This window comes from Gekko japonicus, unplaced genomic scaffold (genome assembly GCF_001447785.1).
Source record: "Gekko japonicus isolate JY-2015 unplaced genomic scaffold, Gekko_japonicus_V1.1 scaffold3584, whole genome shotgun sequence".
Classification (NCBI taxonomy): domain Eukaryota; kingdom Metazoa; phylum Chordata; class Lepidosauria; order Squamata; family Gekkonidae; genus Gekko; species Gekko japonicus.
In genome coordinates this window covers 99,788-115,666 of record NW_015174948.1, presented here as the reverse complement: position 1 = coordinate 115,666, position 15,879 = coordinate 99,788, and the positions used below count along the sequence as shown (strand labels likewise).

General features: G+C 51.8%; 2 protein-coding genes across 2 annotated transcripts in view; both read right to left on the bottom strand.

The window, feature by feature from the left end:
• The window catches only part of YIPF6 (Yip1 domain family member 6), a 12,493-nt gene extending 12,359 nt beyond the window's left edge, over nucleotides 1-134 (bottom strand). Inside the window, exon 1 of the mRNA XM_015425126.1 lies at nucleotides 81-134. Coding sequence (XP_015280612.1) covers nucleotides 81-134 — 54 coding nt within the window. The remainder of the gene's footprint in view (nucleotides 1-80) is intronic.
• Nucleotides 135-6,813: 6,679 nt separating this feature from the next.
• LOC107122097 (tumor necrosis factor receptor superfamily member 27-like) lies at nucleotides 6,814-15,568 on the bottom strand (the record flags this gene model as incomplete). Its single annotated transcript, XM_015425127.1, has 7 exons — nucleotides 15,491-15,568; nucleotides 13,643-13,753; nucleotides 11,646-11,824; nucleotides 10,584-10,669; nucleotides 9,078-9,239; nucleotides 8,113-8,259; nucleotides 6,814-7,214 (listed from the first exon to the last, which is right to left on the bottom strand). Coding segments are annotated over exons 1-7 (1,131 nt in total), but the record flags the coding sequence as incomplete, so codon positions are not given.
• Nucleotides 15,569-15,879: the final 311 nt, after the last annotated feature.

The following is a 15,879-nucleotide window of genomic DNA, read 5'->3' as shown; positions in this document are numbered from 1 at the left end:
ACCCCCCCCCCCCTCCTCCTCCTCCTCTCACGGAGGGGGGGGGTCAAGCCCGCCCGCCCGCGGGGGCCGCCTCGCCTCACCAGCGGTTTGGCCGCCCCGTCCGCCGCCGCCTCCGCCTCCTCCACCGCCGCCATCTCGGCACCGCCGCTGAGCCGCTCCGACGTGGAACCATAGACGCGAGCTGGCTTCCCCGCGGCTAGAGCGACCCGGGGTGGCCGGACGCGCCCAACCGGAAGTCCCGCCCGCCGCGTCGCTCCCGACCGGCCAGCCTCCAGGTGGAGGGGGGGGGCGGAGGTGGTCGCGGGGAACGGGAGCGTCAGCTGCCCTGGAGATAAATGGCGGCGTTGGGCTCCGCGCGGGGAGGGGTCTTGCGGGGGACGAGACACGCTGGCAGGCACACCCTCCTTAGGACGAGGGGTGTCGAACTCAGTCGTTACGCGGGCCGGACCTGGCTTAAAGGAGACCTTGTCGGGCCGGGCTTTGTGTGTCATAAAATGGAAGGCCAGGGAGCGGAGAGATAAACTTTATAAAGGACACAGACAAGCACGATTAGAGATATTTTAAAACTCAAAATAAGACATGCTTAAAACATTAGCACTCTTGCAATATTTTATTTAACCGTCAACTGACACCTCTTGCTCTGAATTATTGCATCAAAATCTGGAGACAGTGTCTGCGCCTAGCAGTCATCATGAGTATGCTGTTCAGGTGTTTATCTGTAAGTTGCAAACCTTCTTTTGATTTAATTGACATTCATTACAGAAATCTCATGCTCAGTGCTCTGATTCTATGACAGGGGGGGGGGGACATGAAATGGCTGGGCATTGTGAGCCTTTGTACATAAGATGCTTCCTGTGCTGATCAAGAACATGTGAAGGCATCATGACATAGAATGAGGGCTATATGTTTGTCTACGAAACTATAGCCTTCCCAGAAAAATAACTGCTATGAGGCCGTGCAAGAATAGAGAGACAGCCATGGGGAGTCTAGGGAGCGGTGGCGCAGGCAGTTAAACGCCTGCTACTAATAACATCTACGAACAGCTGTACAGCTGTTTGATACCCGCCGCGGTCAGATTGAGCACCTGGCCCTCATCCCAGCTCCCACTAACCCAGCGGTTTGAAAGCGCCATTAATATCAAAATAAGCACAAGTAGATAAATTGGAACCTACCTTAGATGGTAGGGGGCACCCTCCCCATTGTGGGGGTCGTTGGAGGGTCGCAGCTCGGCGGACGGCGAAAGCAGCAAGCGGCGAAAATTGCGTCCAGGTACATTGGTGGCGAAACCAGACAGCGGTGGAGAAGGCGGAGCCGGGATGACGCACGAGCGTGGCGGCGCAGGCGGGGTGGAGTCGCGAGCACAGAGCCAGAGAAAAAGAACCCCCCCTCCACTGGGTGCCGGTAGGGATGTCCCCACCCCTAAGAATTGTGGCCATAGGTTAGGGATAATGGATAACTTTAGCCGCTCAGAGGCAAGTCGAAGAAATAAATAAATAAATAGGTTCAAAATCCCCAGTCTACAAAGGAAATATGCTGGTTGAACTTGGTCTGGATGCACACAAACAGCCTAATCCACCTCCCTGGCTTGTTGTTATTCTTTAATTAAATAGTTTGCATTGCTTTCCTCCTGAGAAAGACTGGATCATGAGGGCTCGGATACTGTGATAGGGGAGGTGAACCCGGTTGCACCCAGGAGAGCCTCAGCATAATGAGCCCAACAAAACACACACTCTGTGTGTGAAGAAAGGCAAAAAGCTCATACCTTGAATAAAACTTTGTTGGTCTTAAAGGTGCTTTGTATCTCTCCAGTATGATTGTCAGTTTCAGCAGCAAGTAAATCTCCACACACGTTTCCAGGGAAGCGTTATAATTTATTAGGCTACAGGTCTGTTGCCATGATCTACAGGTATATTGTTAGGAATGACAATGGGTTGGATGCATCCCTTCATATAACATGATGCTGCAAATGGCTAAGCAAATGAAATCCAAGCGCGGGGGGGGGGAGGATTCTCCCGGTGGGAGGTTACATAATGAACGGTAGAGTCTCCGTGCCTCATGAGAGAAGAAATATTCACACCAACGGTGGAACGCAAGCCCTCCCTCCTCCTCAAGGTTAGTCAGATAACCCAGTCTGGCAGCGCCAGTTCGCACGGTCTCAGGAGCGCCTCCCTATCGCTGTTTACAGCAAGCGAGCAAGCATGCGCCGTAGCGCCACAGTCAGGAAAGGACACATACAAATGAAATATGGCCGCCAGCTGACAATGATTCAGGGGACTGAGCGAAGCAAGCCCTGGCTTTTCCCCTCCCCCTCTCTCCCTCCCCAGGGGAGGGGGAGGAGCCTCAGCCAATGGAGAGAAGAGAGGCTTTGCTCTGTGGCGCCTGTGCCATTTAGAGAGCCTGGCAAATCCAGCTGTGATGCAGAAGAGAGCTGGTTGCTTCCCCTGTATGTTTGACACCCTTTGCTTCAAGGGTAGCTACTAGGCAGTGGCAGTAGTGGGAGGGAACACTGGCAGGGGATCTTTCATAGGCAATGGCAGTGACACTTCTATTAACCCTGGTTAGTACTGCACAGAAGGTGGCAAAATGGTGAACCACTTCTGAGCAGCTCTTACCTCAAAAACCCTCTGATGAGGCATCCTCTGGCCTCTGAAACAGCCATCCAGATGTATCTCCAAGGGCTGAGTTCTACCATCTCTATGCAGCTGGCAGTGTTAAAGCCTGAAGCCTCTTTACCGCCCTCATCCCAGCAACTGTCCACGTTGGCTTTCTGAACACTTTTCTTATTTATCAAGAAACTCTCTCTCTTGCTGCAGGCTCCTTGGTTTTACTGTACATACTTTTGAAACAGTGCAGAACATTCATGTGTTGTGAGCTGCGAACAGAAAATGTTACTGAAAAATAACGGTTCTTTTATTTCTTTTAACTGCAAGTACAAAATGTTCAGCGGCATTTGAAGTTTAGGGGTTTATCAAGGGACCTATGAATATCCTTCCAGAAAATAAAATAAGACCCCAGAAATCAACAATTGGCAGCAATGTAACATTTACAAAAATATCAACGTATACCATTATTTTTGAAAAATAATTTACAAGGACAAAATACAAACTGTATTGAGGTTCCAAAGGAAATTCCTGGCTGCAAAGCTTCAAAATGTGAAAGAATTAGGCTCCCTCAATAAATACCAACAGTATTTTCTGTTATAGAATTCAATGCACCCCTTTTAGCAGTGGAAAAAATTCAATTACCGGTAGCTGCTGCAAGAAACACATCCTTTAGAAAACAAACAACATATACAGCTCTTACAGTCCTGCTGAAATTAGGCCTAATCCTCAGAGATTAATGCTCATTAATCACACACACAAGATAGCAAAAAGTTTATCTAAGTATTCTGAAACTTGCCATACAGATCTCTCTCTGGCGAACATTCCTGATGCCAGTTTCTAACTGTGCCATCCTAAGCAGACATACTCCCTCTCCAAATCCCCTGCAGTCAGGGGCTCTGCTCAGGACGGAATGGTGAAAGTTCCTGTAGAGAACGCTGCAGAGGGTGTGTGCTGACCCCCCTTGCCACCACCGTCCCCCACGTGTTCCGCACTGGGAGGGGCCACCTGCATCTCCCACGGACTGGCAGTTGTACACCTGCCCCAGCTGGATTCTGAGGGCACAAGAGGTTGCAGATGGAAAAAGACCGCAGATCATGCACCAGACACCTCTCTGGGGACTAGGTACCTTGCAGGCTTTCAGAAACGGGGGGATACTTCCTCGTTCAGCCTCATTGCAGATCCACAACAGGGTTCCTATAAGGCAGGATTCCTATAAGACAGCTGCCCAACAACCTGTCTTGGGCAGCCCGTTTCTGGCTGGCAGAGAGAGCAGCATCCGACCAAGACAATGAAGGGGTGGCTCCAGAGAGCAGAAGGTGGGCTGCTGGCTGCCCCCCCCCCTTCCGCTCCTCAAAATGTAAACCCTTTGAAATGGCAACCCCCAGGAGTCAAGTGAGGGCTGAAAAGAAAGTCAGCAGGAGCAAAAGGGAGAAGGAAACTTTGAAGACACGTGCCCAGATTCAGTTGGGGTGGTGGTGGTGGTGGTGGTGGAGGAATCAAGTGGAGCCCAAGGCCTTTCCTAAGCCTGACCCAGCAGATCTGTATAAAGATGCACATGCAGCCCTGTCACGTTTATTTTAGAAAACGTTTACCCCATTTTTCTATGAATCAATGAATACAGAATCAAATCTAACAGCAGTCAATAGATCCATAAAAAGAGCAAACTCATAAGACAAACATAACAGATGCTGTGCTTTGGTAGATCAGAGCCATGGGGGTAAAAGACAACTTTTCTGAAACATGTGGTATGGATTGAGAGTCCAGATGTGGAGAAGGGCAGGACATGCCAAAAATACAGACAGATCCCCACACACACTCACGAGGCAGACAGAAAAAATGATGGCATTTAGGAACTGTGCCATACTTCTCCTGATAGCTACACAGAGTTGCAAACACTGGGAAAGGATGCTGAGGGGCCCTGCAGTGTTTGACTATGTGGGACACCATGGTCCTTATTTCTTTCAGGACACCTTCGCTATGAAAAGAAATCTCTTCTCACAGAGCTGAAAAATGAGACTAATTATGGCATGTCACAGAATTACAGGGCTGTCACCAAACATGGTAGCCCCATGTCAAGTTTCCCCCCTTCCCCTTCCCCTGGCATTGTGGCATTATGCTGTGTTTCCCCTGTCTCAGATAAGACTGATACGAGTGCAGATTGGTTTATAAACGTTTTATGAATGAACCCTAGAGATTTTAAACTGTCTTAACTGAATTGTGCTGGTTATGCACCGAATAAAAACTGACTGACTGACTGCCTCAGCAGTAGCGGCCAATGGAGCACATCACATAATTGTGGCAAGCCAGACAAAAAAACCCCAAACCTTTCCTCTACCAGGAAACCAAACAAGCCACCATTTTGGTGGCACACATAAAAGCTTTTACTTGAAGCGGGGGGGGGGGGGGGATTGTTTTTTCTCCAAAAATTACAGTTCAAAAGAGAAACAAAAGGAAGCTACACCCTCCCCCCAGATGTAAAATGGCACCACCAGCCAAATGCACCTGTTTTTTTGCTGCCAGAGACCCCAGAATGCAGAACAATAAAAACATGAAGTCTGGAAATGTCAAACCCGAACAAGAGTGTTAGGGGGACATCAGGCGTTGTCGTCTCACGCAGCAGCAATAACGTTTCCTTGGAGGGATGCCAGGAGTCTCTTGAGAGCGTCCCACTCATTTAAATTAAATCACAGCAAGGTACAGAATCAACACAGAAGGGCCTTCAGGCATCAGATTCAAGTAAGAGCGGCCCACAAAGGGTGAGCCACACAAGGAAGCCGGAGGCTGTGGGCTGCTAGACTAGAGAACAAGAGGACCACCCAACGGAGCTGGATCTTGAGTCCAGTGGGGCTAATGGCTGTGATGGTTAGTGGACTTCTGGCCACCAGCTTTTGAGGTGCCGTGAGAAGGGTCTCCATGCTCTTTGCAAATACTATCACAAAGATCAAAAAGGTGAACCGCTAGAAATAGATCATCACCCGGGTTTCCTTGTCAAGGATCCTCAGCTAGGCTTTCACTCCGCATTCTGACACTTATTGCTACACAAGTTGAACCCCATTCCAGCAAGCAGCCTGCCCAGCTCGACACCTAAGGCTGCACAATGAGCCAGCCCTCTGCAGCCCAGCGCTGGGAATTCTGCCTGGCAATTGTTGCCAGGCAGCAATAAGACAGAGCTCAGGCCAAGGTGAGAACAGCAGACATGACAGACCCTAGGCCAAGCTGGGTCCAAACGGCGGGCAGGAGATCACGCGAAGGCTGCTGAGGGAAGAGGTGACGACAAGGAAACAGTCCCGCTGGAAAGGCCACAGGCAGCAGGACAACGGCCTCCGCTCTGGACGTGAAGACCCGGCGGCGCTCCATCACTCACTCACTTGGGCGACATCCCTGGTCTCAGTCATGAGGCTCCGAGCACCTTCGCTCTGCTAAGGAAAAGCCACAAAAGAGTCTCGAGTGAGCAGCAGCAGCAGTCAGTGTGAGGCCGCCTGACCCCTGGGCCTGAGGGATGGCAAGTGGGGGTTCAGCTTGCACATCCCCACCCAGCCGTGGCCACCCAAGAACGCAGATCCTTAAACAAGAGACTCTGCCCTGTTGAGATACAGAACAGTAAATCAGGAGGCCTGACAGATTTTTCCTCTTGCAGGCTAAGCCCCCATCCCCCCCACCTTTGCCCTGGACATGGCAGGTTGCACACCCACACACTGAACACACGTTCAGCAGTCCAGCCTGGCCCCCTTCCACGCGTCAGGTGGATATTCTGCCTATCTTTAAGCCCCTGGTGTGAATCTTTTCATTTAAACATTCATGCATTCCGATTTTTAAAAAAAGAAAAAGCGCAATCCATTTAGAACGAGTTGCAGAACTGCTGGGAAGACGGATCAGCCCTGGACACAGTCCACCTCTGCTGCAGACTTGCAAAAGCAGAACAAGAGCCTGTCCCGAACGTTGTGTGTGTGTGTTCGGAGAGCAGCCTCGTTGCTGGAATAAGGCTACGTCCAGACGCAGCCAAAGCCTCACAGCCACCGAAGGGGAAGGCGGGGGGTCGCCAACCTCCGTCCCGTCCCTTCTTCCCGTGCCACTGTGGTGGCCCTTCTGGCCCAGAGAAAGAGAGTCCTGCACCACTTACCCGCTGCTCGTCACTTTCAGCAGTAGGGTTCCGGAAGGATGAATAAGATCCCGAAGTGAGCCTGGCCTCGGCTGCTGGGTCCCCACGAGAGGCAGGGGCCAGCTCCGTCCTGCCCCTCAGGGTCCTCTCAGCAGCGTCTCTGTGCAGCAGCCCAGCCCGGGTGGAGAAGTCCTGCAGATCCAGCTCCGTGCACTCCACAGGGCTGTGAGGCCAGGGATGCTGCATCTCCGTGGCGCAGGAGGAGAGAGGCGCTGGGTCGTCAGGGTCCCTGGCAGAGTCCTGCCTGAGCTCCGTGAAGGAAGAACCCCCGGCAGAACCGTTGCTGCACCTGGAGTCCCGGAGCAGGGGCCGAGTGTCCAGGGGGCTCCTGGCCTGCGGGGCTTTGGGACTGGCTGTGATCCGTTTGGAGAAGTCCCAATCTGCCTGCTGAGTCGGCAGATGGACCCTGAGCCCTTCGCCTCCGGAGAAGAACCGGACAGCTTCGGCAGGACCTAAGGCCAGAAACAGGACCAGTGAGAAGCAAGAAGTCTCCAAGAAGGAACCTGTTTCTCCTCTGGCTGCCAGTCCCTTTCCCCACAAGGAGGACGGTGAAGCCTCCCAACCACCGATGGAACTGGACAACCAGTTCCCTCTACAGCAGCTAGCCATTCCTGCCAACAAAACTATTTAAAAGAACAGAGACCATCACTGGGCAAGTGCAGACCCCCCCCCCCGCGGGCCCAATTCCCTTCTGTCCAGATGTGCCTGCCCAAAACTCAAATCCTGCCATCAGACTACGCCCCTCCAAGTGGAGGCCCATGCATTTTGAGTTCAAGGCAGCCACTTCTACACTCAGAGGGTGGGCAATGCCCCTTTGGAACAGCCACACAGAGAAGGTTTTGTAATCACCACATTCATAACTCTCTGGATACAAGCCTGGCTCACCCTCCATGTTATCTATCTACTGCCAAGGAGTAGAAGAGGCGGACGCAGCAGTAGGCTGTCATGCAAATGTCATGCAAATGCAGTCCTCAGTTAACACCGGATGTTACACACACATACACACACACACACACACACGGGGTATGATCTGGAAAAAAAATCAGTGCAAAGTGCTTAAGTTTGGCAGGATGGCACCCAGGTACATATGTGGCTGCACGGACATGCATCCAAAGCCTGACTCCCACTATTGCAAGTTTTTACTGTGGTCTTATACTCATTTTATTTATACTGTAAGCCACCTTGAGCTCTACAAGGAAGAAAGGCAGCTAATAAATATTTTAAATACAACGTATGCCAGGGTCTCTTGTCAGCACACCTGAACCCCTGAGCCTACAATGGCTTAAACGACTTCCAGGGATTCCTTGGCCACCCCCTCAGAGCCCGAGGGCGCAACTGCCCGGGAGTCACCTTCCAAGGATCCATGGCGGGGGGTTACGCTCTTGGCGCTCAAGCAGCAGGGATCTGGCAGTCGCTCGTGGTGGGAGAATCTGGCTGGCCCCGCAGAAGCCTGAGACATCCCCCTCTGGCCAGAGAAATCCTGTCTCTGCAGGAGCACTTGCAAAGGATGCAGAAGAAATTAAAAACACTCTGAACCCAGGAGAAGGAAATGGGTTGTTAGCTTAACAAGAAAGTCCACAGAGTTTATTGGTCCGCAATTCTTTTTTTACTGCCCCACATTAGTCATTTGTGCATAATGACAGCTTGAAGGAAGAAGAGAAGAGATTGGATTTATACCCCGCCCTTCACTACCCAAAGGTGTCTCAGAGCGGCTCACAAACTCCTTTCCCTTCCCCTCCCCACAACAGACACCCTGTGAGGTAGGCAGGGCTGAGAGAGCTCTGACAGAAACGGCTCTTATTCAAGAACAGCTCTTATCAGAACTAAGGCTTGCCCGAGGTCATCCGGCAGGTACAAGTGGAGGAGTGGGGAATCAAACCCGGTTCTCCCAGATTAGAGTCCATGCACTTAACCACGACACCAAACTGTATCCATCTCTAGCCCAGTCATGAATAATGAGCAAAGAAGAGGCTCTCTGGAACGGTGTGACGTGCTTTCTAGTCCTGTTTTGCTAATGGGTGTGTGTGTGTTGTGAGAGCATTCCACCTAAAACATCACTGCATTCCACAGTGGTGAGGGGACCTGGACGGAGGGCTCCTGGATCCTAGTCGAATGCAAGCCTACTTCCGATCCTGCTTGCTCCTTGTTCACATTATGACTGGGAAGTTGACGGTTCCCCTGCAGGTGGGCTGGGCCTGGGGCGGGAGTTTAAAAAAAGACCAGAAAAGACATTCCAAGGTGGGGAAGAAGAGTGTGGAGGATGCCTGTCAGGCAAGAGAGTTCCTCATCTCAGCAAATGCCCAGGGCTGACTTACCACGCTGGCACTGGCTTTTCCAGAACCGCTGGCAGCAGAGCAGGGAGAGGACAGAGACCAACACAATGATGACCAAGGCACTGCTGGTGAGCACCGCCAGGGCTGTGTCCAGGGTCGCTCCGGCAGGATTTTCTACCTTCTCTGGGCTAACTCTTGAACGGCCTGCAAGCACAGGGGACAGTTGCAGGATCAGCGGGAGCAGGGAATAGATGCATGCAGATTAACACACGCAGAGGCAGCAATCTCAAATAGGCCTACTCAGAAGTAAGTCCCAATTTTATTCAATGAAACTCACTCCCAGGACTGCTGCCGTAACCATATAAACAGTCGTTCTGGCTGTGCAGAAAGGGTGTGATGTCACACACAATGGTACATTTCCAGCTTCCAGGTTTTAAAAAATGTGACTCTGTGAAGACCAGGGGGAAATAAACTGGGAATTCTCACTCTGAAATGATCCCCTTTCCTTTACACAGCATTAATCAGGAGGCCTAAGGAAGAAGAAGAAGAGGAGGAGGAGATTGGATTTATACCCCGCCCTTCACTACCCAAAGGTGTGTCAGAGCGGCTTACAATCACCTCCTCCCCACAACAGACACCCTGTGAGCAGTGTTCCCTCTAAGCTGAGTTAGTGTGAGCTAGCTCACAGTTTTTTAGCCTTCAGCTCACAGATTTTTGTCTTAGCTCAGGAAGGATGGCTCCAGAGCAATCTGATTTATGCAGTAGCCAAATCGCTCGCTCACAATTTTAATGCCAGTAGCTCACGAATTAGAATTTTTGCTCACAAGACTTCACAGTTTAGAGGGAAAATTGCCTGTGAGGTAGGTGGGGCTGAGAGAACTCTTGACTGAAACTGCTCTTTTTCAAGAACAGCTGTGCCAGAGTTATGGCTTGCCCAAGGTCATCCAGCCAGGTGCAAGTGGAGGAGTGGGGAATCAAACCCGGTTCTCCCAGATTAGAGTCCGCGCACTTAACCACTACACCAAACTGGCTAAAGCCACGGCTGTCAGAAGGGTTTTGTCCCACTACTTAGCACTGGCTATGGGGTTCCTCATAGTAAAAGTCAGAAGAGATCTTAGATCTTTTGTGCTACTAAAGGACATCTATGCTTCCTAAACCAAGCTGTAGGTATTGTGCACGAGAAGAAAACCTGGTCCTGGATGGGGAATCTAAGATTATAGAAATCTCTGCTTTCAAAAAGCCTCAAACATTTCCACACGTGCTTATGCCTGGTGAAATCTCAAAAGCTTGGTGGGAGGTCCCAGTTGGGCTTGCAGTGGTCTGGGCCCTCCAGAACCCCTCCCCATGAGTAGTAGAAGAAAAATAAGTTTGGATAAAGGTTCCAGCATCCAGCTTTTCTGGGTGTAAAATTCTGATTTCTTTCTAAAGCAGTCTCCACACCATCTTGCTACTCTCTGCAGGTAATACAGTTCCTCTGGAATTCAAGAGCTCAGCAGGAGGAGCCAAGATCCTGGCCAGGAGGTTAGCCAAAGAGCCACTGGCACCTACACTGTGGCTCTGAGGGTGGGGTCTGCTTCGTGCAGGGGATGCATTCCAGGTCCTGCAGTCCTCCAATCTGGGTTTTGCTGTAGAAACTGCAGAGAGAAAGGGAGCAGACGCTTAATGGGCCTGCTAAATGGGATCAGACAGTCATGTAATAAATGCAGGGCCACGATCAAGATCCTCCTCCTTGTGCAAAGGGCAGGCATGGAGTTCGAGGAGAGGGAGGGAATTGGTTGGCCTAGCTTGAGCGTCCCCCCAACACACACCCCCCACACCCAATAGTACATTACAGCTTGCTCCTCCCCTCGAGTGCAGCATTCAGCAGTTCAGACCCAGCCGTGAAGACCGCCCTGATTTTGCTGCACGTAGCATGCATAGGAGAAGGAGCTGGATTGGGGCCATGCTTTGAGTGACATTGAAGCAACTGCATTCTGAAATGCTACCGATTCTTTCATCTCATACTTTCAGCCCACCAGTTTGATCACGCAAACTAGCTTTCAGGGATACCCATCAGTCTGGAAGGTGAAGATCCGACTCTTACAATGCAGTCCTTAAGAACACTTTCCTGGGAGTAAGCCACATTAAGCAGACCTGCTTACCACTGCTTTCTCACAGTGCCATCCTAAACAAGGCTACACCCTTCCTTTAAGTCCACTGAAGCTCAAGGGGCTTAAAAGGTTCAAACTCTGCTTGGGACTGTACTGCCAGTGTTCAGGTGCTGGGAGAGAAACAACACATGGAGACTGTACTGCCCGTTGCTTTCAGAACTGTCCACGCCCACCCCCCACCCCGCAATAGGCCCAGTGAGTTAAACAAGGGCCCCACCTTCAGCAACCCCTTTCCTCACAACTTTCACACCACAGAACCCTTGCCTGGCTGAGTGGGGATCTGAAGCCGGGTCTCTCAGATCTCAACTCAGCACTTTGATCACTATGGCAAACCGACACCTAACCGGCCAATGGCAGCCCTGCTCTTCCACCCGCTTACCACGTAACGCCCTGCTCCTGTGACCCTCCTCGTTGTCAGCTGTGTGTCTGCAAGAGCCCCTGCGGCTCCCACAGCTCTTACCCAGGGAAGCACTCTCCGCACGCTGCGTCCGAGGTGGCCGTGCACGGGGACTGCTGGATCCGGTTGATGAGGCTGCAAGAGAGGCAGGGCTTGCAGCCGTGGTGGCCCCAGCTGTCCTTAAACCTCCGGGGATGGCACGGCGCACACTGCGAGTCACCGCCTTCACCATAGCCACACTCCTGCAAAGAGACACAGCGGATCCATCAAGACAGTCCTGTTGGTACCTGTCTACCCCCCACCAGACGGCAGCAGTGTGAAGTGAGAGCCAGCCTGTGTGCAGGAGCCACCACAGAGGGAAAAGGGACACACGGAGATCAATGTTCCCTCTAAGCTGTGGAGTCCTGTGAGCGAAAATTCTACTTTCTGAGTTACTGGTGTTAAAGTTGTGAGCAGGTGATTTGGCTACTGCCTGAATTAGCTTGCTCCGGAGCCATCCTTCCTGAGCGAAGGCAAAAATGTGTGAGCCGGAGGCTAAAAAACTGTGAGCTGGCTCACACTGACTCAGCGTAGAGGGAGCACTGACGGAGATCCTGCACTGTCTCTAAGCAGACCTATTGATTTGTTTATTAAATTAGATTTGCTAGGCTGCCCTTCCCTACCAGTAGGGCTCAGGGCGGCTTATAGCAAAATAATATACAAATTTCAGATTAAAACAGCCCTATAAATACCAGTACATAAAACAGCATAGACAAGATGGCAAAAATGCAGCATATATGGCGGGGAAGGATTCCAACTCCCCAGCCTCCCTGGAGGGGGGTTACGAGGGAGGGGGACTGGTGTGAGAGTGCCAAAAGATGCCCCCCCCTGTCCTCAGTGCTTGTCTAAGAAGGCCATTCGCCCCACAGCCCATGAAAACAGACCCCGAGAGCAGCCCGGGGGGCAGCTCCTGTACCGCCTCTGGGGGCATGGAGGAGCAGGGGGCGGGCAGAAACAGCGGTGCCAGTACAGGAAGTAGACAGTGATCTCTGCCTCTCTCAACTTCTCCGTTCTGTGGCTGGAGGTTTTGTTAGGCTGCAGAAGCAACGGGGAAGAATTCGAAATGCAAGCCCAATGTCAGAGCCACAGAGTAGTAGCTGTTCAGAGCCATGTGCCCACTCTTGCTTCTCAAAGCAAGCCATGCCCGGAGCTGGCCTGGCCTCAGGAAAGGGGGCCCCAAGAAAGGAGGGCACCCCAAGAAAAGGCCTCGCTGCATTGGGGCTCGGCTCGGACAAGAGGGGCTCCCAGAGACGTGGCCCTGGGACAGAGGGATGCACGGGGCTCTCGAGCCAAAGAGGGTTTTCTGGGCTCACACCAGTACTCAGAGTGGTGCTTGAACAGAAACGAATGGGACTGAATTCCAAAGGGGGCCAGAAATAATGGCTGGGGGAGAGGCTGAAGAGCAGCCGTTTGCATGACGGCTACAGGAAAATCCCCGGTTTGCAGGCCGCCTCTCTCTGCATGTTGGTTGCTGGTGAAACAGAGGCAGGCCCACCTTTCATTTGCTGGAGGCTGGTTTAGATGGACCTTGGGTGTGGTGATCCAGCAGGGCTCTTCCAGTGACCCTACAAAGGGGGCCTAAAGCATCTGAGGCCATGCCGAGTCCCCAAGGATCCAGCCCACAGCAGTGGGGAGCTGCAGCTTCACCTGACTCGGGTCAAAGCGGCTCATCCATATGCCCAGAATTCAGTGACGAGGCGGGACTCATTGGGAAGGAGCTGTGTTTTTGCTCAGCACCTCCTCACCTATGGCACCTCTTTCCTCCCAAAACAGGACCATGCTTTAGAAACCCCTTTAGCTTTCCCATCTAACTTCTGAAACAGTTGAACAGGAGAGCGGATGCTTTGTGTAAGGGCCCAGTTTCTCTGGTCTGCCCGGAACACCAGAGGGCCTCTCTGCCAGTGGAGGGTCCAGGTGAGCCTGCTTGGGGGACATGCCGCCCACGCAGAGGAGGAGCTATCGCCTGGCCAGGATCTGGTCCCAGGAGGTCTTGTCTGCAGTCCTGCAAACACTCCGCTTACTTTGGAAAGCTGCAGTCCCGGTCCACATTCCCTGCAGGGGGCGCACTTCCCATGCTCATCCAGGTATTCGCTCGCTTGGCACTCCACAGGGTTGGCAAAGGGGTGTGGTGCCTGCAGAAGACATGGAGAGAAAACAGGGCACCCATAGACCGAAAGGACTTCAAGCTGGTCTAGTTGTAGCGGTGGAAGGTGCCCGTTAGCACCTGTCCTGCTGGGGCAGAAGCTTGTGCTAGACAGGAAACTGAGCTGCAGAGACATGGCATAAACTGGAGGCTCCCTCACAGAGGCGGCAAAATCCGCCCCGCAATATATGCCAGCTCCTGGTGGTGGTGGTGGGCGGGGGGGAGATGCACGGCACTTCCGCAGCCTGGCAGCCCTCTGAGCACACAGAGGCAGCTGGCTATTGGAGCAGAAAGGCTACACTTGACGGGCACAGAAGAAACCAGTCGCAACAGAGGAGCTAAAGGGGTCTTTCTCTCTTTCACCATCTACTTCTGCTCTGAGGATTGTTCTATCAATAGTGTTTAGGTTTCACAAGGTTTGTTTTATGCTGGTTTTTATGTGCTGGCTTGTTTTTAATAGCTTTGTCTTGTTTTGATGGTTTTGAGGTTTTAGTTGTAAGTCACCTCCAGCAGGTCTCTGCAGGGGTGCTATATTCATTTCCCAAACCTATAAACACCCAATCTTTCTGCTGGAGGCCCACGAGCTACAGCTAAGCAGGCTAGCTTCCAAGCCAAACAGGCAAAGCTTTGGGTCTGCAGAGAAGGACAAAAGAAAAGCAAAGTTCAAACATATTTTAGGCTCCAGATTTTAGCAAAGGTTATGTGGGAACTCAGGTGGAAATAAATCCCAGCAGACAAGGGAAGGTCAACTAAAGAACATCAGACGAGCTCTGTGGTCCATCTAGTCCAGCCTCCTGTCTCACTCAGTGGCCAGCCAGCTCCTCTGGACAGCCAACAACAGGGCACAGAGCCTGAGGCCTTCCCCCTCTTCTGCGAGCTGGCAAACACCTGCTAGATGCCAGTGAGGTTTCTAGGGCCAAGCCCTAAAGCGCTCCCCCTGCCTGCAGAAAACAGAATCCCAGCAGAAGCATCACTCCCACAGGAACCTCCTGCACTCTGTTCAGGAATTCAGCAAGATCACAGAGAAATCTCTCTCAGAAATGGCAGACCTTTGAGTGAAGACAGGGATCTGTCTGGAAAAGTGACACCTGCTTGAAGCACATGGTGGCCTTGTTCCTGAATGAAGCTCTGGTGTTTCCAGAACTAACATGGGCATCTTGCCAGGGCCCAATGGGTACAGAATTCTGCACTGCCCGTATTCTGCAACTGGAAGGGCATAAATGGAGCACATCACTTCCCTGGCACACAGCATCTGATGGGAACAGTGACATGAATTTTCAAACATTTTTGCCTCAGCAGGTGTTAACAATTGATAACAGGGAAAGATGCCCTTTGAGATGTGTATATTGTGTTAGGATGAGGAATTGGAGTGGCACTTGGGAAAGTCATCTGCCAGGCTCTGATAACTGGTGACCCTCGAAGACAGGGATCTCTGACGTGGTGCCCCCAGGCACCTTGGTGGCCACTTTCCTGGTGCCTACGAAGTGCTCTTAGAACGTGTGTGGGGCCAGGTGGGGCTCTTTCCCAGCACGGCTCCTGATTCGTCAGTGGGGATGTGGCTGGCTGTGCAGTGGCAAAGCATCTCTGTAGGCACGACAGCTAGTGTTTTGATTTAGAAGCTGTCTTCTGCTACTGTGTCTCCACAGGCAAGCAGGCTTCTGTGTCACCCCCCCCCCACCTCCCCCACCCATGTCCACGAGCTGGAATGCGGCAGAGTCGTACCCACCTCTGTGGCAAGCATCAGCAGAAGAAGCAGAGCCGCTCCCGCCATGTCAGTGCATTCCTAATTTAGTCATTTCCAAGTCGGGAACCCAGAGGTCAGTGGCCGGCAGCTTCCTTGGAATCTTTAGGCAAAAGACACAGAGGCATTAATTAGCATGTTTCGGCAAAAAAGGAAGGATGAAGCTCACATACATTTATTTAAGAGATTTCTATGCACCCTCATCAGAGTCCTGCTTGAGGCATCTTGCAATTCAAATAATAAATTATCACTATAAAAACAACAAGCCATGGGAGAGAAACAGCATGAAATAAGCCATTACAAAAATCCTCAAACCAGAAGCAGACCATTAAAAAAACCCTGCAAAGATAAAACCCTTAATTAAAAGCCTGTGC